Genomic DNA, 22,802 nt, shown 5'->3' on the forward strand with positions numbered 1-22,802 from the left:
TCAGTGTGAAAATTATACTGATAAACTGTTATACAAATGTCTCGATGGTGCAGTACTTAGCGGTACTGACTATTGCACTGAGGGTTGTGGGTTTGATTCCCACATCAGGCAAACATTGTGTGATGAACAGATTTTTTTACTCTCTGGGTGTTTATTATCTATATTTAAACATATAAGTATATTTATCAGTCTCTGGCACCTGTAAAACTGGGAATCCTAAATTGGGACTGGATGATCATGCATGACTTGGTTCCTGTTATTATTATAAATGAGACTTCTGATGACTCAAGTAGCTAGTATTCTTCTGGTGATGTGCCTGGTAAAAAGCACTAGAAATGCCATGGGCTGCTACTACTGCTGTTCATAAAGTACTTTTTTGATTATTTTTTAATTGGTTTCTGTTAGTTGAAGGATTTTCTTATAATATTGGTGGACGATAGATTGTGAAACACACATAATATTTACAGTTTACAAGCCTGGAACGGTTGTGTGGTCGAAGCGTGGCTCGGAAGACGACACCAGCAACCTGAACGATATAAAACAAGAGAATATAAACCTTAAACAAGTGAAGAGCTCCGTCGTGGTCCGCATCCGGAACGCGGACAACGACGACGGCTCGTACGTCTGCGAGGTGGACGACCGCGTCACGAGCAGGCGGCTGTCCGGCGTCATCGACATCCACGTGTACGCGATGCCGGTCGTGGCCGTGGACAAGGCGGTCGCCGTCAACACCACCGAGGTCTTCCTCAACTGGACGGTCAAGTCCTACAGGCAGAAGATCGCGAACTACACCCTGATGTATCGCGTGAACTCGTCCAACGAAACGTTTCGGTTTTGCCGCGAACCGATAGACGTGAACAACACTTCGTTTGTGCTGAACGACCTGAACGCCTCCACGGAATACCAGCTAGTCCTGCAGGTCACCACCGCCTACGGCACGAGCAAGTCCAAAAACGTGATCGTGAGGACTTTGGACAAGGAACCGGTGTTTGTGCCGAACATTTCTATTAACGGTTTTTCCGCGACGTCAGTGACGATAGGCTGGCAACCCCCGCCCGAAGAAATATCGTCTCTGATCCACTACTACCTGTTGGAGGCGAGGAAGAAGGACGAGAACTCAACGAGGCGAGCCTACCACTCCGGAGGCATCATGAACCTGCCCTACATGTTCGACAACTTGGAGCCTCACAGCACTTACATATTTCGGGTGAGTTGTATTGGCAGCACATAAGTATATCTGTCCATAATAATTTGTATGTTTTGGGTCTTTCCAGTTCCTGGAGAACATAAATAATAAGATGGTACTGTACTGGTGGTAGGACCTCTTGTGAGTCTGCGCGGGTGGGTAGCACCACTCTGCCTATATCTTCCGTGAAGCAGTAATGCGTTTTGGTTTGAAGGGTGGGGCAGCCGTTGTAACTATACTTGAGACTTCAGCACTTATTCTCAAGGTGGGTGGCGCATTTACGTTGTGGATGTCTATGGGCTCCAGTAACCACTTAACACCAGGTGGGCTGTGAGCTCGTCCACCTTGGGTTGGGTTGGCGGTATTGCTGGTGTCTCAGACATTTGTCCAGTGGGTTGGCGGTATTGCTGGTGTCTCAGAGGTCTGTCCAGGCATGACCTCGAGCGCATTAGTGTGTCCCGTGGGTTAGCGGTATTGCTGGTGTCTCAGAGGTCTGTGGAGGCGCAACCTGGAGCGCGTTAGTGTGCTGACGTGTGACGCGGGCGCAGGTGCGCGCGTGCTCGGAGATGACGCGGCGCTGCGGGCCCCGCTCGGCGGACATGCAGGCGGCCACGCTGGACGGCACGCCGGGCCGCCCCGCGCGTCTCCGCCTCCGCTGCGGCGCGCGCTCCCTCCGCGTGATGTGGGAGCCGCCCGAGCGACCCAACGCGGAGATCAAGGGCTACATGGTGAGCGACCCCCAAAGCCACTTAGAACAGGATTTGACGGCGTCCCGATTTTCAATCTCTTTAGAGGCTGGAGATTTGGAAAGACGGATAATCCCTGGAAACTTACGAGCCAAATATAAATGCTTGTCGTTTTAGTAATGTGAACTTTGACGAAAGGCGTATATGTCACGTAATGGTCACAAAGCAAAAACTTTATTTTCATGCTTAATTCCTAAACGAAGTACGTTCACTCATATTAAACAAATTAAAATTTTTCGGGTTTCATTTTTATTACACGATGTTATTTCTTCACCGTGGAAGTCAATCGTTGAGTACGTATTTCATTAGAAAAATTGGTACCCGCCTGCATGATTCAAACACGGGCCCAGTCACATCGCTTGATACGAGATATGTTCCACTACAGTAGGCACCACAAACGGAAAACAAATCTATTATAGATAATCTATGACAAAATAATTTTCAAACAGGAAAAACTAACGGTATCTGAGGTTTGTCTGATTTGGGTTTTCATTTTTATGATAAAAGGATCCCGTCGTTATACTTAGTCTGGCCATAAATACTGTTACAAAGGAAAACAAAAAAAAATCTATGGCAAATAACATTTATTACTTTTACAGTGTGTTAGTTTAATACATAAATATAAAACAATTTAAAGTATAAAAAGCTTATTCGAAGTGGTCTTCATTGGCTGCAATACAGTCCTTTAAACGTTGAGGCCAGTTATCAATAGAAGCACGCATTCTTTCCATGGGAAAATTTTTCACTACCAGTCGTACGGATTGTTTTAGGGACTCCAAATTATCATGGCGTTTAGAGCAAGCCGTACTCTCTAAAACTGACCATAAATCATAATCCAGCGGATTAAGATCGGGACTAGACGACGGCCAGTCTTCAGCTCTGATGAAGTCCGAAACGTTCGTTTCAAACCAAGACTGCGTAGACCGAGCTTTATGACCTGGCGCCGAGTCTTGCTGGAAGGACCATTCTTGATTATTGAACATGGTGTTGTTAAGGGGCTTCACTACCTTCTCAAGAATGGTATCTTGATACACTTGTGCCGATGTTTTGATACCTTTTTCACAAAAGTGTGGCCCAGTCACTCCTTCATAGCTAATACACCACCAAACCATCACTGAAGTCGGATAGTGCCCACGTTGCACTCTGTCGACTAATTGGGAAGCTTCCTTAGAGCTTTGAGCATAAATACGGTCATTTTGTTGGTTAAAATGTTGCTCAATTGTAAAAAAAATCTCATCCGTAAACAAAAATTTTCTATGACCTCTCTTTTCGTACCGCTTCAGTAGTTGTTTCGATTTTACCACCCTATTCTCTCTTAAATTATCAGTTAAGGAATGACCAGTACGTCTCTTATAGGCTGCAAGTCCTAAGTCATCTTTTAAAATACGCGACATGGTTCTAGGTGCTATCTTCATCTCCCGAGATAAAATCTTTTGCTTTCGGACAGGATTTCTTTGAATTCTTCCCCTTACTGCTTTGACGACCTTTTTCGTACGAACACTACGTGGACGGCCAGATCTTTTTCTGTCACAAGCAGAGGAGGTCTAATTGCACCTATAAATAGCCCGGTACACAAACATTTTACTAATACCAAGCGTATGGAGAGTTTTAAAAATTGCATTTGGCTCCATACCTACTTTGTGTAATGCAATCACAGCGATTCGGTTCTCCCCACTCCATTTTAATATCGCAAAATATTGTACAATGTATTTATTTATTTATTTAGACACACCAACAGCAATACACACAAAACATTCAAGCTTAAAATTAACATGTATAAAATTAAGTACTGGTATGTAAGCCAGTTACAGGCATGTACAGCAATCTCTTATAACACACTATGACATGTTACAGCAATTTTACAAACAGCGGAAAAATAGGCTAAATTTAAATGTTAACAGTACGACAAAAAAGTATATTTGAAAACAACATGAAAACAAGAGCTAACTACACACACTACTTACGTCACAGATTACTAAATAAAAAAGTCGAGCGCGGCAATGCAAAAAATATAAATACATAGAACAGACTGCGCAATGTAATCAGAATTACATTCTCTCATCTATACTAATATTATAAAGAGGAAAGATTTGTTTGTTTGTTTGTATTGACTAGGCTCCGAAGCTACTGAACCGATATAAAAAATTCTTTTACTGTTGGAAAGCTACGCTATCCCCGGGTGACATAGGCTATATTTATTATATTTTCAAAAAAAATTGGGATCCTCATAGAAACTCTAATAAATGTAACCCAATGTGTAACAAAATTACCTAAAATTATTTACATCGGGTGCGCCACTTCCCAAGCGAAGCCGGGGCGGTCCGCTAGTCAATTATAAGCAAAGGAACTTGGATACTAGTTTGTTTTTGAGATCAGGACACGTGTCGTTAAAAATGTCAATGCCGTCAATTAATGCACATATTTGGTTATATTCACTACAAATCTTTGATAAAGGGGAATATCAAAGGAGGTTTGTTCTACTTGCGGGAATATGGAAAATTTCAGTAATAGGATGCCGCGGGTAGTGGTATTGGCGCCAAAATGAGAAAACTCAATGAGCAATCATATAAAAATGGTAGATTCCAAATTCAAATGTAATGTGATGTGTGGGCTATCTAAACGAAACGAGTGCTTTGGTCGACGATCGTTTATTAACTGCCTTACTAATTACTTAATACAAAATACAATGGTTATACCTATACTACAACTAAAGTAACGTGTTGTTGCACACTACACCTTCGGGGGTGAGAAAATTAAAATAAAAAATATGTAAAAACATTTTTTTTTTGTCTTATAATAAGGAAAAAAAATACTGCTAAGTTTAATGTTAATACATGTAAATTAAATTTAAATGTCATATGACATGTAAATTCTATTATTCTATAATTAAACATTTGTTATTAAGCTTGATGAAATGGTTTTATCCTATTCTTATGTGCTAATTCTATTTTGTTATCTTTTAATAATTTTACATTAGGTCCGCAATCTTCTACAATACTATATGGTCCGTGAAACACTCTGTCCATTTTTGTTCCGGTCTCATTTTTTAATAAAATTAAATCGTCTTTTTCGTAAACAGTTGATTTACTGTTCTTATCATACGTACATTTTCGTTTTATCTTATCTGCAATTAACTTTTCTCTTGCATCCTTATTTGCTAATTGTAATCTATACCTTAACTCTAATACATAATTATCGATATTATATATTGGCTCTACAACATTACTTGTTAACCTAGTGGGAATATTACATTTCTTCCCAAAGACAAGCTCATAAGGTGCATATGTGGTTGACGTATGCACGGTATTATTATATGCAAAAGTCCAAAACGGTAACCAATATCCCCAAGATCCCATGTTTTCATCGCACGTAAAAAGCTACGTAGGCTTTTGTGTGAATTTTCCAATGCGCCTAACGACTGATGGTGATAAGCCGTGGACATTTGTTTGTCTATGTTCAGAAGTTTACATACCTCATTCATGGTGGATGACACGAACTCGGTTCCTCGATCGGTTACAATCGCCTTGGGAATTCCATATCTCAACACAAAATTACTTACAAATGCTTTTGCGACTTTTATCGTATCCTTTGAAGGTATTGGGTATGCTTCCACGTATTTGCTCAATTCACATTGGATAGTCAGGATAAAAATATTAACTGAGTCGTCCTTGTCTATTGGACCTATAAGATCTAAATAAATCTTATCGAACGCTGACTCAGCTGTTGAAGTGATAATCGTCGGTTCCTTCGCGCTAGGTGTATGTCTCATTATCTGACATTTAGAACATTTTTTTACGAATTCCCTAACATCATATTCAAGTTTTGGCCAAAAATACTTTCTTTTAATATTGTTTACCATCCTTCGAACTCCCGCGTGTCCGCTAGTTGGTAGCAAATGATAGTCTTGTAATATAAACGTTTTTTCATCCTTGTCAACAACTTTCTTTACGCCTTCAATTATTAGAACACGTGGTCCGGACCATTTGTTTCTACTATATATTTCGCTTATTAATTCTTTTATAAATAATACATTGCTATCTACTTTTACTATGCATAGTGTTGGGGTCCAAGGGGAAGTTTTGTTGAGTTCCAAAGAGTAAACTAAGTATGTGGTTTGAGCACCTTTATTATATTGGTAAAGGACAGATGGTAACGTCTTAACGAGTGCGTGTTGCTAAGTGCACTGCTCTAAGAATATAATTAAATAACCTGACACCACAATGACGACGCACGGCGTGTCCACGTATTGGTTAGGTATGTGCAAATCGTACATCTTGGCAACCCAAAAGAGCAAGAAACAATCGATTAACAATAAATGAAATAGTTCGTAAGCTTAAGTAAAAATGTAAAAAATATAAAAGTTAAAAATGTAAAGGTAAAAGTAAAAATATGTGTAAAATTGCATTTCACAACAAAATTATTTAAAATGTAACTTAATCAAAACTAAAGGCAATGTTGGTTCCACTGTGGTTTACGCTTCGGGCTGGCTTCGGTGGTGGCGCGACTTGGGCTTGAACACCGTCATCCCGTCGGTCGTGCCGCAGGTGAAATGTTTGAAGTTCGATATCTTCAGTGGGTGCAAGTGGATGGCTCTTCTTTTTCTTTAAGCAGTGGGGATGTTTCCTCACAACCCACACGAGGCCAATAACCAGAGCTGCTACTAATAATAAGTATGTAATGACATACTGATGTATGTCATGCGCTGATATGATGATCGACGGAAAGTGTTTTTCCTGCTCTGATTATTTTTGTTCCACGTGCTATAGACTGAAACAGATTCGGAGTGTAGTTGTATGTTAAATTTACTATTTTGTTTACTGAATTGTCCAACGTTGTACTTTCAATTTCATAATCTAACTTCACACGGCTGTTATAACGATTATTCGCATATATCGTTAAGTCATTAGACTGAAGTACACATCCTTGTGGCAGCGATACTATCCCCGATGACGTCATGGTGTGTGAGGACACGTCACTGTTGCATATGGTGCGTAAAGTACACGTATCGCAGCATATGACGAGCCACTTGTTCGATGCATGTAACTCAAGCCACGCGTCCTTGCATGACGCGTTCTCGACGTCACAGGGCTCGAGGTTTTGATGCGACAGCAGTTTCGCTTCGCATGGATCTCCGTTGCAATGCATGTCAAAAATAGGTTTATTTGTTTTGCATATAATTTTATCTGAACTTTGTTGGAGACAGCTCTTAAGATCATCTTCATTTAGCGAAATGTATATATTTTTCTCTAAGTTTACTGCGATATATTTCGATGAAATTCGTATATATGCGCAGTTTCCATTGTTTGTCACAGGCAATGGTATTGCTCTGAATAAGTCAAAATCTTCATTTGATACAAGTGGTATATGCATTTCGAAAAGAAAATAGTTTTCGGTGACTCGCGCCTTCACATATATCAACGTGTAGAGATCCTTTATATCTTCTTTGTAGTTTTCTACGGGTAAAGATAAGTCTTTCGGAATTTTCCCGGATATTTCGTTCAATTGCTGTGTAAGATGAGCTGGAGATATCAGGTGCACATCTATATGTCCTTGGTAGACGTTTTTAAGCGAATTGAACAGCATGTTTTGGAAAGTATTTAGGCTGTTTATAAGAAGATAAACAGTCAATGAAGCCGAGTTCAAATAGGTAGTGGCGGAGAGAATTTGCATTTCCGTTTCAATTGTTGCCAAGTTTAAGTGTTTGGTTGACAAAGCGGTCGATCATATCGAATTGCCGTTGAATGTTATCTTCACTTTTCTTTAGTACTTTGTATTCTAATTCCACGATGCTAGCTTGGTTTTTTATTAGCTCAAGTAAATAGTCTTCGTTACTCTGAATCGTTTGTATGTCATTTTCATATTTTTCAGCAAAACGTTGGTCCAATATTCCAAACAAGCTATTGGCTACGTAGCCCACTCCGTCCACCAGACCGCGTTTTTTTCTGCTAGTCAAATGTTTTTGCGGATTTATCAAAATCGAGTTATAATGACCGAGCAGTTCCATCTCGTGGCTTAGTTTTTCTATGATAGTTCTGCAGGTTTGTATGTTCGCACTGTGACACAAATCTTTCACAGTATTAAAATAGTTTTTCCACACGACGAGTTCCTTCCCAGTACGTTGTTATGTTGTAATACATATTCAATTTGAATTCCATTTTCCATAAGTAGCGTGATAGTTATAAGTTTTTTTAGAGTCATATGTAAAATTTTTTACAGGTTGTTTGTTGTTGTTGAAGTGGTATTTTTTTACTGATTTTGTTGACTTTGCAGTTTCATATGCCATAAACTTGCACTCCAAAAAATATATAAAAAATCTTGCAAGTTTTGTAATTCTCTGTGATCTCGGATTTCGTTCATATAATCATTTAAAGTTGTTGAATCTAATTTTGGTAACATTAAATGCACGATCATTGGATCCCACGTTGCCGTATCCAGCCCGATGTTAGCTATGCCGTTCATGCATTCCTTAATGATGTCGTGCATTTTCTTGAGATTGTTAGCGTCGGGTTGATGTATAACAGGGAGACTCATCATTGTGTTGAAAAACGATGAAAATTGTAGGCGGCGATTGTCATACCGTTGCACTAAAATATCCCAGCAGGAGTTGTAGTTTTCAGCACAGACGGATAAATGCTGTACCAGACTTTCTGCTGCCCCCTTCAATTTGGTTTTCAGGTGTTTCATTTTTTGAGCTTTGTTTATTGTTGGGTTGTTATGGATGGTTTCGAGAAACAGATCCTTAAAAGAGATCCACTTACTGTAGTTTCCGTAAAAATCAGGTAATTCCATTCTCGGTGTCGACTGCTGATAGTGTGCATTCGACCAAATTTTAGATTGAAGTTGTTTTCTCAATTCATCATATTTTTCTTCGATATCTGAGTACATCCAGTAATAGTGATCGTTAGACCTCTTCAGCTGAAAGTCAATTTCCCAGTGCAGTTTATCGATGGACTCCCACTTTGATTTTAAAATGTTAAAATTATCTTCCAGCTCCCACTTTTCACTAGTTCTAATGATGTCAATTTTAGACAATGCATGACAAATCGCATTAAAATTGCATTCTTGTTAATTTAAAAGTTGTTGTATTTTTTCAGATTTCCCGTCCTCGCAGTCTTGAGTGTACTCAACAGAAATGTCACTTAAATCAAAATTCACACTATGTTTTTGCTGTTTCAAGTATTTAAGTCTGTTGTTTAAGTCTGTTTTTGTTGTTAGATACATTTCTTTAGTTTTGTTGTAAACGTCGTCAGAGAAATAATGTATAGGTTTGTCTTCCAGTTCCAGTAGTAATAAGGCATTTCTCGCCTCGAAGTCTCTCCACTGTTCTTCTAAAGATGACAAACGTATGTTGAGGTACTCTTCAGTTTTTGAGACGAAGAATCTTTGCGGTAGTTTGTACACAAAGTTTTGATATTCTCGAAACAAGTTGATTGAAGTTCAAGTTTATCCATGTTAATGTTATGAAATAATGTGATAACTCACCAAACTTGGCACGTAGTTGACGGTGACAAGTACAGCTAGGCGTAGTTCACGACACGAAGATCCAATTTTGATAAATTGGTCGTATCCAAATCTCACTATGTTTATGAGTTCCAAATCTCACTATGTTATACTCTTACCCAGTGTGTGCGCCCTTGTCTCAATGCAGCTGGGGATTCTCGCTTGTGAGAGGCCAGCTGAACCGATTCGCCACTGTTGTAAGAGACACAAAAACATGCGAGAATAAGCTCGAAGGACCAAAAAAAATGTTGGGGTCCAAGGGGAAGTTTTGTTGAGTTCCAAAGAGTAAACTAAGTATGTTGTTTGAGCACCTTTATTATATTGGTAAAGGACAGATGGTAACGTCTTAACGAGTGCGTGTTGCTAAGTGCACTGCTCTAAGAATATAATAAAATAACCTGACACCACAATGACGACGCACGGCGTGTCTACGTATTGGTTAGGTATGTGCAAACCGTACACATAGTTCTTTTATTTTAAAATTTTCACAAAAATATCTTAGTTCATTTACAAATGCGTCTCGCGTGAAATGTAATTTAAACCTAAGATTAATATATAACGTTTGTTCACTCGGTGCAAACGCAAAACATTTTTCTTCGCATGTTATTTTATCTTTCTTTCGTAGTTTGTCTAATTCTTTATCGCTTTCGAAAACTAAGTCTATGGTATCGTTCGGTTTCCGTAATATCTCTCCGACTCGAGGGTGATCAATCCTTTTGTCTGCGGATATATTAGGGTCACTTTGTATACCATGGCCTAAATTTTCCAATCTTTTTTTCTGTGCTCTAGTCATTACATGAATACTTTGATTACTCATATCTTTTAATTCATCTGATGTTAAAGTAATTCTGGACAAATGATCTGCCACAACATTTTCCTTTCCTTTTACGTAAATAATATTGAAATCGTATTCTTCTAGTGTTAAACGAAATTTTAAAAGTCTACTAGATGGGTCTTTCATCCCAAATAAATAAATTAAAGGCTTATGATCAGTTTTGATCGTAAATTTTCTGCCATATAAGTATGGTCTGAAGTACTTAACACTCCACACTATCGCTAATAACTCTGTCTGTATGGTTGGGTAGTTTAGTTCAGCTTTATTTAATGGCCTGCTTGAATATGCTACTGGTTTCATATCTCTATTACATAATACTGAACGTATTGCTTTCTTTGAAGCGTCTGTTTGTAAGATAAATTCATTGTCCTGGTCAAAGTTTGGATACTGTAAAATAGGTAGTAAGTCGTCGTGTCCTAAAGGATAAGACGTCCGGTGCATTCATGTTGAAGCGATGCACCGGTGTTCGAATCCCAGGCGGGTACCAATTTTTCTAATGAAATACGTACTCAACAAATGTTCACGATTGACTTCCACGGTGAAGGAATAACATCGTGTAATAGAAATCAAACCTGCAAGATTATAATTTGCGTAATTACTGGTGGTAGGACCACTTGTGAGTCCGCGCGGGTAGGTACCACCGCCCTGCCTATTTCTGCCGTGAAGCAGTAATGCGTTTCGGTTTGAAGGGTGGGGCAGCCGTTGTAACTATACTGAGACCTTAGAACTTGTATCTCAAGGTAGGTGGCGCATTTACGTTTTAGATGTCTATGGGCTCCCGTAACCACTTAACACCAGGTGGGCTGTGAGCTCGTCCACCCATTTAAGCAATAAAAAAAAAAGGTGGTGTAATTAATTTATTTTTTAATTCATTAAACGCTATATCGCATTCTTTGGACCATACAAACGGTTGATGTTTTCTACATAAATTATTTAAGGGCATCGTTATCTCTGCGAATGATGGAATAAACTTCCGGTAGTAATTGCAAAATGCAACGAATCTTCTAACCTCATCAGCGTTTTTCGGAACTGGATAATTTTGCAAAGTTCTAGTTTTTTCTGGGTCTGGCAAAACTCCTTCAGCTGATACTACGTGTCCAAGATAGAGAATGTTTTTCTTTAAAAAGTCTCACTTTGTTGGGTTAAGTTTTAAATTAACTTTTCGGAATCGCTCAAAAACTGAAATTAAATTCTTATTATGCGTCTCTAAGTTCCTTCCAAAGACAATAACGTCATCGCAATACACAAAGCATTTACCGTATGTTAGTCCTGAAAGTGCTACTGACATTATTCTAGAGAAAGCACTTGGGCTTATTTCAAGTCCCATAGGCAATCTCTTCATTTGATATTGGCCGGTGTTAGTAGTAAATGCTGTAACTTTTCTGCTTTCAGGATCTAGAGTAACTTGATAAAAACCTTGATTCAAATCTAAATGAGTAAAATAAATGCTTCCTGATAGTGCGTCTAGTATGTCTGTCATGTTTGGTAACGGGAATTTGTCATCCTGTATATTTTCATTAACCTTTCTAAAATTCTGTTACTAATCTCCATTTTTTATTCCCATTTTCATCTACTTTCTTTATTACTAGCAATATCGGACTTGACCACTCGTTATTCGATTCTTCGATAATATCCTCACGTATCATTTTATCAATTTGTTTTTTAACCTCTGGTTTTAAAGATTGTTGTAACCTGTAAGGTTTCGTATAAATTGGCTTGACATTTGGTTTCAAAATAATTGATTGATTCATAACATTTTTTGTTGTTAATTTATCTCCTTCTAAATAAAAAACATTAGAATATTTAGCACAAATTATCTCTATTGATTTTTGTTCTTCCAACCCTAAATGATTTAAATTTAATTGACATAGTAATTTTTTCACTGTGTCTACATCCGATTTTAGTTTTCCGATTTTACACTGCTCGAAATTGCTTAATACGTCCACACATGGTTCAAATACTGGTAACTTAATATCTTGCTCACTGGTGTTCAGAATTTGTACTGGAATTTTATTATTTTTCGATCTGACTATGCCTCCTGCCAAAAATAAATTTTCTGTTAACTGCTTAGATCTTACCACAAAACCTGTTTGTTCATTATAATTGCAATTCAAAAAATGTATTGACTCACTACGCGCTGGAACATTTAAATAAGCCTCAAAATCGCTACTCTTATGAATTTGTACCATTTCTCAGTAATGTTAATATGTTATTTGATAAATCAATGTTCGCGAAGTTCGTTCTCAGGAAATCTAACCCGATAATTCCGTCGACTCGACATGGTAATGAATCGAATAAGTAGAACCTGTGACAAAATAAGTCTCCGTTTTCTAACTATAATGTTATGTCAGCAAAGTGATTCACGCTAACTTGACCACCAACGCCGTTTATTACAACATCGCTTTTGTTTATAGTTACGTTCTCGGGTATCGTCTTCTATGTAATACAGATAATGTTGCTCCGGTGTCTAATAAAAGATTATATGTATGATTGTTAATATAAACTGTTATAAATTCTGTGTCATGATTACAAGTTAGAATTTTATGGCCTTAAAAACTGCATTTGCCTGGAATCTACATTGTCTTGAGTACTACTTGTAGGAGACGGACTATTCGTATGTGGCATAGGTTGTTGCATTGTATATGCCTGGTGAGAATTGTGACGTCCTCCCTATATGTTTTATAGGTATTTACGCGTCCGCGATAAGATTGATAACGGGGACGTGACGGCCGTATGTATCTATTTGCCTGTTGATGGAACATTGGTGCTCCAGGGTGTCTGTAAAAATTACCATAACCACGATGACCTGCAGGGCGCTGAGATCTGTAGCCGTAACCTTGGGAGTAGTTCTGTCTGTATATATTTGATGGAAAATAATTTCGCTTACCCCGATAGTTTAACACGGTGCCTTGCGGTGGCTGCGCTGATTCCTCATCCTCAGCTGCTCTTACCGCGTCCTTGAAGTCGCTGTAGTCTCGCGCTGATATGATTGTAGTCAATCTCCTATCGCGGAGACCATCCACAAACTTTTTCACGGCCAACTTCTCATTAATTGGCCTCAAAATTTCGTATGCCTCTGGTTTTGAATTAGCTTGCGAAATTGTGAGGTCAACGAACATTGTTTCTAATTTATTTGCATAATCTTTTATGGTCGTTTCCTTTTGACTTATATTATTAATTTGCGTTAAAAGAGAACTTGCCGATTGCTTAGTTAGCAAACATTTTTGTATGTTAGTTATCAATTCCGTAACAGTTGCATAATTTTGTTTTAATTTGAGTTTAGCAATTTTACTGATACGCGTTTTTAAAACAAAAGAAATTAACAAAACTGCAAGTTTGCTCTTTTAAGCATGAATCATACATTTGTATAGCATCTATCATTTTTTCAGTAATTTCCTCCGTACCGTTTATCATGGGGATCAAGGCTGCCGCCGTTTTAATGTCGAACTTGTCCATGGTTACACTTTCAATATCTGACTTTATTTCGTAACCCTAAAATTTTCTTAAAAGTTAAATCGATATCCTTAGTTAACAATTCCAAAAAATATGCATTTTCCTGCACATACTGTACGTGTAAACTTTTTACTAAATACAAATGCTCCTTAAACAATATCTTAGCGTTTTTTATCTTATTTTCAACACTGTCCTTATATTTTTCTCTCCTTTCTAACCCTAATTTTCTTAAATTCAAACAAATACTTTGGAGTTCGCTTAGAATAAACTGTAATCGCTCATCCATTTAAATTGTCCACTCACTATAATCACTTTCCACTTTCTTCATGTACTAACTCCAACCCTCTGCGCCATGACATGCGACGTCGAAGACCTTCTACGATTTCAGCTCTTACTTCTCTCTGTATCCATTTCTGGTGACATTTCCGGTATTGTCTGTAGGTAGGCTAGCACGCCGGCGACGAGGATGATAATTACGGAAACAGTTCCTACGAAAATCTTAATCGTGGACATGTGGCTCTGAAACTCTTGGATCACTGCCGAATTTCCTTCTCCTCCAGCAGCATTCTGCGCTATCACTATTTCTTCCTTTTCCTGTTTCGTGTTTTATATTCTCATATTCTTAGTATAAATAGGTTCTCTTCTTTTTTCACAAACTATAAACAGGTACAGACGATGCGTAGGTAATGTCAAAAATATGTTTGTGCGGAACAAATAAATTTATAATTTTTTGCAAGTTAGTCCAAAAATTGTTATGCACTTATTTAAAACTCGGCGTAACTAGATATTACTTTACAAGCGGCGCGCCCGCGACGCACCACTGGCAGGGTCGCCATGTGATGTGTGGGCTATCTAAATGAAACGAGTGTTTTGGTCGACGATCGTTTATTGACTGCCTTGCTAATTACTTAATACAAAATACAATGGTTATACCTATATTACCTATACTACAACTAAAGTAACGTGTTGTTGCACACTACAGTAATATTTTGTTTATTTTTAATTGTAACAGTATTTATGGCCAGACTAAGAATAAGCGACAATATTTAATATTTTTCTCTATTAGAATTAAGCTGATATTATTAATTTATATCAATGGCCTCGCGCAGTAGAATTAGACTTAGAAGAATTAATTTCTTTACAGGGGGGGTTTTACATTTTAGCTAAATTTTGTTATATGGTTGACGCTACTGTTCAAAGCATGCTGATAAACTGTGAATCTGGCTATTTTTTTTACATCCGCTATATGCTTTATTAACTCCGATCGAAATGTGTCTCTTTGTGACGTATGAGGGCCACAATCATAGTCCAGTTTATGAATACCGGCATCCGGCGGAGTTGTGCCACGCTTAACAGATCTTGGATAGTGACGTAATATCTAATGGGATTGTAAATCTTTAAAGTATTCGAAATTTTAGAAATAATAAAATATAGATGTTAACTCCCCGGTTAGGTGGTGCTATTGTAGGGGACTCATACCCCGCACCGCTAAGCTTGCTAAGCTATTTTAGTAATAAGCCTTATACGCTAGTTAATGGTTAACGTGCAGTGATCCACCGCGGTCGAATAAACATGTAATGATACCTATCGCTTTATTGACTGATCGGATGTGGTTTCCGGAGGACAATACACATCAGCCATAAATAACCTCACACTATGACCCCTCGAAGGGTACCCGGCAAAAAGTGGATAGGGCTTATTACAAAGCCAGACTCATTGATGTGGATTGGGAGAGACCTATGTTCAGCACTGGTCCACTAAGGGATGATGATGATAATAAAATATTGTTTTATTATATATTTTTTTTATTATTATTATTATTAACATATAAGTAGAAACACAATCATAATGTGCATCTGTGCTTGAACTAGGTGATAAAACCAGTATCTCAAGCGGCAATGCTCCTCGTACAAAGAATACAACAGCTTTACTTCAGATACACAAAAATAGAAAGTTAATAGATAAGAAATAAACTGAAATTCATGATTTTCATTCATTCATTATTTTTTTTGTATATTAAACGCGAGATAAATGAATTGTGAGAACCAAAGCATGTACTAATTACATTAATTTATTCTTAAATTTTTGTTAGCTTTAACGATACTAATTTTATAACATTAATTACATTCCAGTTGGAATTGACAGGGAATGCTAATTACATAGATAAAACGGGCAAGGAGCAGAAGACCACCTGGGGGCCCTTGTCGAAGTTCACCTCCAACGATTCCAGGGAAGTCAGGTGAGGAGGCTAAAGACATTGCTATGATCGCCCAGCAGTAGTAGCTCATAGATGCAATAACTTAATAACTCTGACTCCCAATTTTGATAATAAAGTTGAAGTCTCAACTTATTTAATTGTAACGTGCAACTGCTTTGCAACAGAAAAAAGTTAGCAGCAAGCAGGACGCTGGTACCAAACCGTACAGGCCATGAATACTCCCCACTATAAATCATAACTTACCATAAATTATTCAAGAAACAACGATAATGTTGAAAGTCAGTTTTGATAAAACCACTTATTCCCAAAAACGAGCACAAAACGTGTCTTGTGTAGCAGTACGAGTGCCGAGCGTGTATCCATCATCTCATTTCATTAAACATGTTTTTATTGCTTATATGGGTGGACGAGCTCACAGCCCACCTGGTGTCAAGTGGTTACTGGAGCCCATAGACATCGACGACGTAAATGCGCCACCCACCCTGAGATATAAGTTTTAAGGTCTCGAGTATAGTTACAACGGCTGCCCCGCCCTTCAAACCGAAACGCATTTTCACCTCAGTTGAGTAATGTCTAAAATTAATCATCTTCATTTCATTTCATTCCGTAATTTCATAAAAATTAGAATATAAATTAAAGTAAGACTTGACCTAAAGGTCTTAGTTACGAGGTCATAAAATGCCTTGAAAAAAAAAGAAAAGTGTACAGTCGGCAAGAGAAGTGCTAGGCGAGTTGGTACAGTGGAGCACAGTGGTTGCTCAAGTGGTTGTGTCGGTGTCGCAGGTTCGAGGACCTGCAGCCCAACACGCAGTACACGGTGCGGCTGAGCGCCATGACGCGCACGCGGCGCCGCGGCGAGGAGGAGCTGCAGCGCTGCACCACGGCGCGGGCCGGCCCCGACCTGCCGCCCAGCCCGCGCTGGAGGAAGGTCATCATCTCTTACAGTTCATACACGCTTCAAGCAGTTCAGTGGCTACCGGAGCCCTATAGACGTCTACAACTTAATCTGTAAAAATTATTCTGTAAATTAGTCACACTGGCTCACTGTCGTTATAGTAACCGGCAAACTTCTTGAGAAAATAACCTTGACTGCGCAGAACCGAATTTTAGATCACTTTGGTGGTGAGGGCGGGGCGCGACGGCAGGTGAGATCGTATCGAGCGCGTTATTGGTAGATCAGTCGAACCTTGCGTCCCGCACCGCGCCCTCGTCCCGCTTGCGCCCAAAACTACGCTTGCGTACAGTGAAAAGCATCCTTATTAATCGTTGAAGTTGTTTGTTATAATTGTTTGTTGACTTTGTTGTCATTGCTATTTGTTATTTTTTTATAAAAAATACACTATGTCGCACAAACTGGTGTAGTATTCAAAAGAAAGGGTAGAAAAATGGTGTACGACGTATTACAAGATTACGTAGTACAAGATTAAATTATTACAATTATTAACCTGTATTTTTTGTTGATGTCCTAATAAATATATAAATAAATACATATGTTGATTTTAATAATTTAATAGCATTATGACGCAGAGTAAACAATGTTTTTGCACGTGATGGATGCACTGTCGGAATTTCAGTTGTAATAAACAGAGTGTACGATTGTATCGTGGTGGAAAAGAGCAAAATGATGGCACCTACCCGAGCGGACCCACAGCATGGCCCACCGGCTGTGCTTCGGACCTCCAGCGTGCTCAGAGCGAGTTTTTTTAACTTTTAGATCGCGTAAAAGTTAACTGAAATTTGTATGGAACAGCGCCCCTAGCGGCAAACTTAGGCAAATGTTCCAACTCTATACATATTTGAGTTAACTTTCACGCTATCGAGAACGTTAAAAACAGTCCCTGGTGTTAAGTGTGTAAACTCTCACTTACCACACAGAAGTGACGTTGGAGTCGGTCTGCAAAATGTAGGGGTGTTAGTACCTTAAGGGACCGTCTTAGGAAGCTTCCTTATTAGGAACAGGGGGCGCTAATATATGCGCTGTGGTATTAATTTCAGTCGTATAACTATTGTTTCTTCTTACAGATATTAGACAACGATAATTATTATTTCAAAGTGTACATACCGCGTGTGTCGGAGAGAAACGGACCTATATGCTGCTACAGGTCAGTGATGACGACTCGGTACTTTGTATGCATGCAATCATATATATGAGCTGCCATTTTGGAATTTCTATACATTAAAGTTGAAGTTAAAAATATTTACTTATTTAACCTTGGTAACTATCTGCAAATGACTTAATAATGTGTTGATATGATCGTTAACTGGAAATATACAATCTATTACTGCAATCAACTCTAACAATGAACCTGAAACTAAAAACCTTAAAAAATAACAACAATAATGATAATATTACGGTTTTACATAACAATAAAACCGATATTATGTGCCGAGAAGGAAAACATACAGCATTGTATTATGAAGAAGCAGTGTGTACTTAGCTTAAATTCCTTGTCTATGTCCAACCATAGACAGTCAATTTAGTTCCATCTTTAGCCGCTAGGTGCTGCCAGCAAGTATAAAGGAAGCGCAGCCATCTTTGATCTTCATAGTCTTCACCAGGAAGAACTTCCTGCAATGCTGTATGTTTTCCTTCTCGGCACATAATATCGGTTTTATTGTTATGTAAAACCGTAATATTGATGTGCCTTTGGAAAACATACAGCATTGTATTATGAAGACGTGTTTGTTATCTGCTGGTGAAATTATTAAGCACAACGCTATGATGAAATAGGTAAAGCCATAATAAAATTATGAAGCGCAATGATAATGTTCATAATTTATATAATTATTAAATCGAAAAAACACAGTTGTTAACTTCCATGTTAATTCAATAATTAAAAAATATTTATAAATTTGTAATAAACATTTCATCTTGTATATACAAGAAAATGTATAAATTGTATAAATGATGTATATACATCATGTAGGAGTAAATGTTTTGAAAAAAAGAATCGTGAGGATCTTTAGGAAGCTCTATTATTCGGCAATAATTATTGTAAACGTTTGGATGATTTGCAATTGCCTCTAGAAAGTATTTCGTCCATTGGTTCATTATCAATCCATCTCAGAGGGTACTGCTGATCTACAACTTCTTGTAGATGCGTTGATGCCATTACCTCGTAAGGTTGAACGAAGACCAGTTTCCAATTACAGTACGGGATGGCGCTTTTGTGACATGTGTTGTTAGTTAGAAAAAAGTCCTTACGAATCTTACTGGGCATGTCTTTAGTTTCATGTTTAGAAAGCACTTATGCAGATTATTGACGAAAATGGATTTCAATTTTGGACCCAAAGTCTGGTATCAGAAAGATGTTTTTCTCTGTTATCAAAGAAACTGTCTTTAGAAATGTTGAGCAAAATAAGGTCATTAACTCTGCGTCCAGTAGCCAGCGACATGGTTGTTGGTGTCCTTCAAGCTACATTGAGGCGTGATCTGGTGGCTGGGTTTGAAGAAAACCAATTTAGAACTATTCTCGGATCTCATGTGAATGGGACTACACTTAGTAAAATTGTAATAAGTAGTTGAATTTTGTTTAGCTATTCCGATAGCTTTTTTAGAATAGCCATTTTTATTAGAGAGCTTGAGAATGTTTGCTGTCCTACATGTATTTCGCCCACAGAAAGTCGACAGCGCTGCTTTATGATGCAGAAGGATTGTTTTATAGGCAAAATTTTCTTTTTGGAAAAGAATAAAGAATTTGGCAAACATCTGCAGACTTAGGATCAATTTTAACACTGTAGCACCATATGCACCATCTTCTAGTTGCTGGTAAGTATGCTGACAAAGTGGATTGACACCAGCTAATTTTCAATAAATCTTCTCCTGTGTAGACCAGTCTATTATTTGTACAACCTCCCCCCCCCCCCCCCCCCTTTAAGCTTTCAGGGTTAATGTTTAACCTGTGGAGGAGGAAGGTTTTGGATTTCGTGCGAGTTATCTAGCGTTCGGGATCTGAGGGCTTGGAAGCCCAAATGCTTTCGTTCAGTCTGGGAACACTACCAGGTAGGTTCCCTAGACACTGTTGAAGTGAATCAGTACTCTGGGGAGAAGGTTGAGAGGAGGAATTCTCCATGCTAGTTGCATCCTCTACGGTATGCTGAAGGTCCAATCTTGGTCGGCGAATGGGTTTATATCCGGATGACCCCACTTTCGAAAAACTTTTGTGGTCACTTGTGGTAAAAAGTGCCATTTCGCAGGTTGATTTCCTCGTGATAGCCTGTCGGCTACGATGTTGTATCTCCCCGAGAGATTATAAGCTGACAGTTATCTTGAACTTATCGCTTAGGTTTAAAAATCGAAAGGTCAACGCTAGTGAAATACTTTCAGATTCATTTTGATTGTCACTACCATTGCAAATAGCTCTTTTGGGGGTGAGCAGTTTCTGTTGTTGAGCTGACCATAGACAGGACGTTAATATTTTGTCTAATTGTAACCCCTACCCATGTCCGAAGCTTCCGTTGCTAGGAAATGGTTGGTTTTGTGTCTCGGCAATGTTTGACATGTGGCTCCGCGTCAGCACTGCATTTGTAACCCCTACACATGTCCGAAGCTTCCGTTGCCAGGAAATGGTTGGTTTTGTGCATCGGCAATGTCTGACATGTGGCTCCGCGTCAGCCCTGCATTTAATTGTTAACACATGCAGGATGGCCTGTTTTTTACGGGGTTGTTTTTTCTTGAAACTTCGCAAGAAAATTTGCAAGTTAGCATAGATTGATGTAATTCCGTCAGAGTTTGAGCTAGGATGTTGTTGAGTGTCCACTTTATTTCTCGCAATTTTCCATCGAATCCCTAGACATGTCATCTCTTGAACCAGTGTACTAATTGTTTTTTTTTTTTTTTTTGTAAGGCTGACTTGGCGGCCCAAATAATCCAAGAGCTTTACAGCTTATGTGGCCTGAAGACTCAACTTGGACTTCTTTTGATGGACCAGGTGGGATTTGCGTAGGTGGGATAACACTCAACATCGCTTTGCACGCAATGTCTCCGCGACTGAGCATGCTATGCAAGCAAAAAAGGTGTATTTGTCTTCATGGACCAAGAAAAAGTCGCGTAGGTAGGTTAACATTTGACTTCCCTATGTACGTAAGGTCTTCGCGACCGAGCATGCTATGGGAGCAAAAACGTTTATTTGTCTTGATGAAACAAGATCAAGTCGTGTAGGTAAGCTAGCACTTCGATTTAGCACGCAATGCCTCCGCGACCGAGCGACCGAGCACCCTATATAATGGAAATTGACATGCCAGCCCAGATAATCCAAAAGCTTCACAGCTTCTGCAGCCTGAAGTTTCAACTTGGATTTGTTTTGGTCGACCAAAAGGAAGTCGTCTAGGTAGACTAGCACTCGAGTTCCTTTTGCACGCAAGGTCTCTGCGACCCAGCATGTTATGGAAGCAAAAAAGGTTAATCCAAAAGCTTCACAGCTTCTGCAGCCTGAAGTTTCAACTTGGATTTGTCTTGGTCGACCAAAAGGAAGTCGTCTAGGTAGACACTAGCACTGGAGTTCCCTTTGTACGCAAGGTCTCTGCGACCCGCATGTTATAGAAGCAAAAAGGTGTGGCTCTGAAGCCAGACCGAAGGGTAGGCATGTCATTTCATACTAACTCATAAGAAGGTACCGATTCCTTCCTGAAGGTGCTGATACTGGTACCTTGGTACTGATCCTCAAGAAGTATCGACGAAATTTTGCGACTGATACTAGAAAAATATTCCTGAGAAATGTTCAATTCTATCATCCAGTCCCCTGGGTGGAGAAAGTTTGGTACCGAGGTGTCCGAAAACAGCTCTCGAAGATCGAAAATTGGACGCATTGATCCGTCGCTTTTCTTCCGCAGAAAAAGGTAGTTTTTTTGTTTTTTTTTTTTGTTTTTACGGTATTTGGTAACCATACATGGTTTACAATTTATTACAATTTTGGTGGCACTCAGTGCCTCCCGTCGGTGTCTTCAATTGCCCCCCTCTGGATTGTGCCAGATGTTACGGACTATGATTGTTTATAATGTTTGGCTTGCCTTTTGTACGAGGTCGTGACAAATAGGATTGTAGCCCTCCGAGGGACTGAATAGATTTCAATTTAGTATTATCAAACAAAAATTCCTCAATGAGTGGTGCGTTGGCAACAGGATACTTTATTAGAGACCACGGAAATTAAACTTTGACGTCTTATTTCTATCCATACGGCCCTTTTTTCCGTATACAATTTAAAACGCTTTTACGGGTAACTTGTACGACGGAGACGATTTGCCAAAGTTTTCAGTAATTATGTTACAAAGATTATTAGTTTAAATCTGTTGTGTTTTTGTCAAAATTTCCGTATTGACGAGATCAATTTGTTTACAACAATTTTCGTTACATTCAATTGTTACACACAGTTGATGCATTATTAGATTTACAACGTCACTGACCTGGTGGGATAACGAGCCGATTCGAAGATCGACCTTTACCTTTGAATCCTGTCGTTTCTTACGCAGAGACTCCTTTTTTTCTTTTTCGCTTTACGAGCTGTTCGAACGTGAGGCGTCTCCATCGCGTCTCGCCTGGACGTTTTCCCTCTCGGAAATTATGGAGCTTGACTCAACATCACCTCCAACAGATGACGCGTGATTCATGGCGTCCGATGATAGGATTGGTAAATAATACTCGTAATGATTGCAAAATAACACTCATAGAAACACAAAATAAATATTTTTTGCAATTAGTAAGAAGTCGAATAAATATTTGTGGATTTGCGACTTCACAGTACGAAAGTACACAACGCTATGAAGATCAAAGATGGCTGCGCTTCCTTTATACTTGCTGGCAGCACCTAGCGGCTAAAGATGGAACTAAATTGACTGTCTATGGTTGGACATAGACAAGGAATTTAA

General features: G+C 38.8%; 1 protein-coding gene and 2 long non-coding RNA genes across 4 annotated transcripts in view; 2 read left to right on the forward strand and 1 right to left on the reverse strand.

Annotated features, from left to right (window-relative positions):
- Positions 1-22,802, forward strand: part of LOC149499508 (uncharacterized) — a 178,618-nt gene that overhangs the window by 121,446 nt on the left and 34,370 nt on the right. The gene's annotated exons all lie outside the window — the stretch shown is intronic.
- Ptp69D (Protein tyrosine phosphatase 69D) overlaps positions 1-22,802 on the forward strand; it is a 54,066-nt gene that overhangs the window by 4,509 nt on the left and 26,755 nt on the right. For both annotated transcript variants that reach the window (XM_089739558.1, XM_089739559.1), the window contains exons 4-8: positions 468-1,207; positions 1,735-1,914; positions 15,853-15,959; positions 16,722-16,866; positions 17,961-18,040. In XM_089739558.1, coding sequence (XP_089595684.1) covers positions 468-1,207; positions 1,735-1,914; positions 15,853-15,959; positions 16,722-16,866; positions 17,961-18,040 — 1,252 coding nt within the window. The remainder of the gene's footprint in view (positions 1-467; positions 1,208-1,734; positions 1,915-15,852; positions 15,960-16,721; positions 16,867-17,960; positions 18,041-22,802) is intronic.
- LOC149499510 (uncharacterized) lies at positions 3,640-15,293 on the reverse strand. The gene is made up of 2 exons (XR_016325669.1): positions 14,663-15,293; positions 3,640-4,628 (listed from the first exon to the last, which is right to left on the reverse strand). It is a non-coding gene; the product is annotated as an uncharacterized LOC149499510 (long non-coding RNA).

This window comes from Bombyx mandarina, chromosome A1 (genome assembly GCF_030267445.1).
Source record: "Bombyx mandarina strain Sakado chromosome A1, ASM3026744v2".
Classification (NCBI taxonomy): Eukaryota; Metazoa; Arthropoda; class Insecta; order Lepidoptera; family Bombycidae; genus Bombyx; species Bombyx mandarina.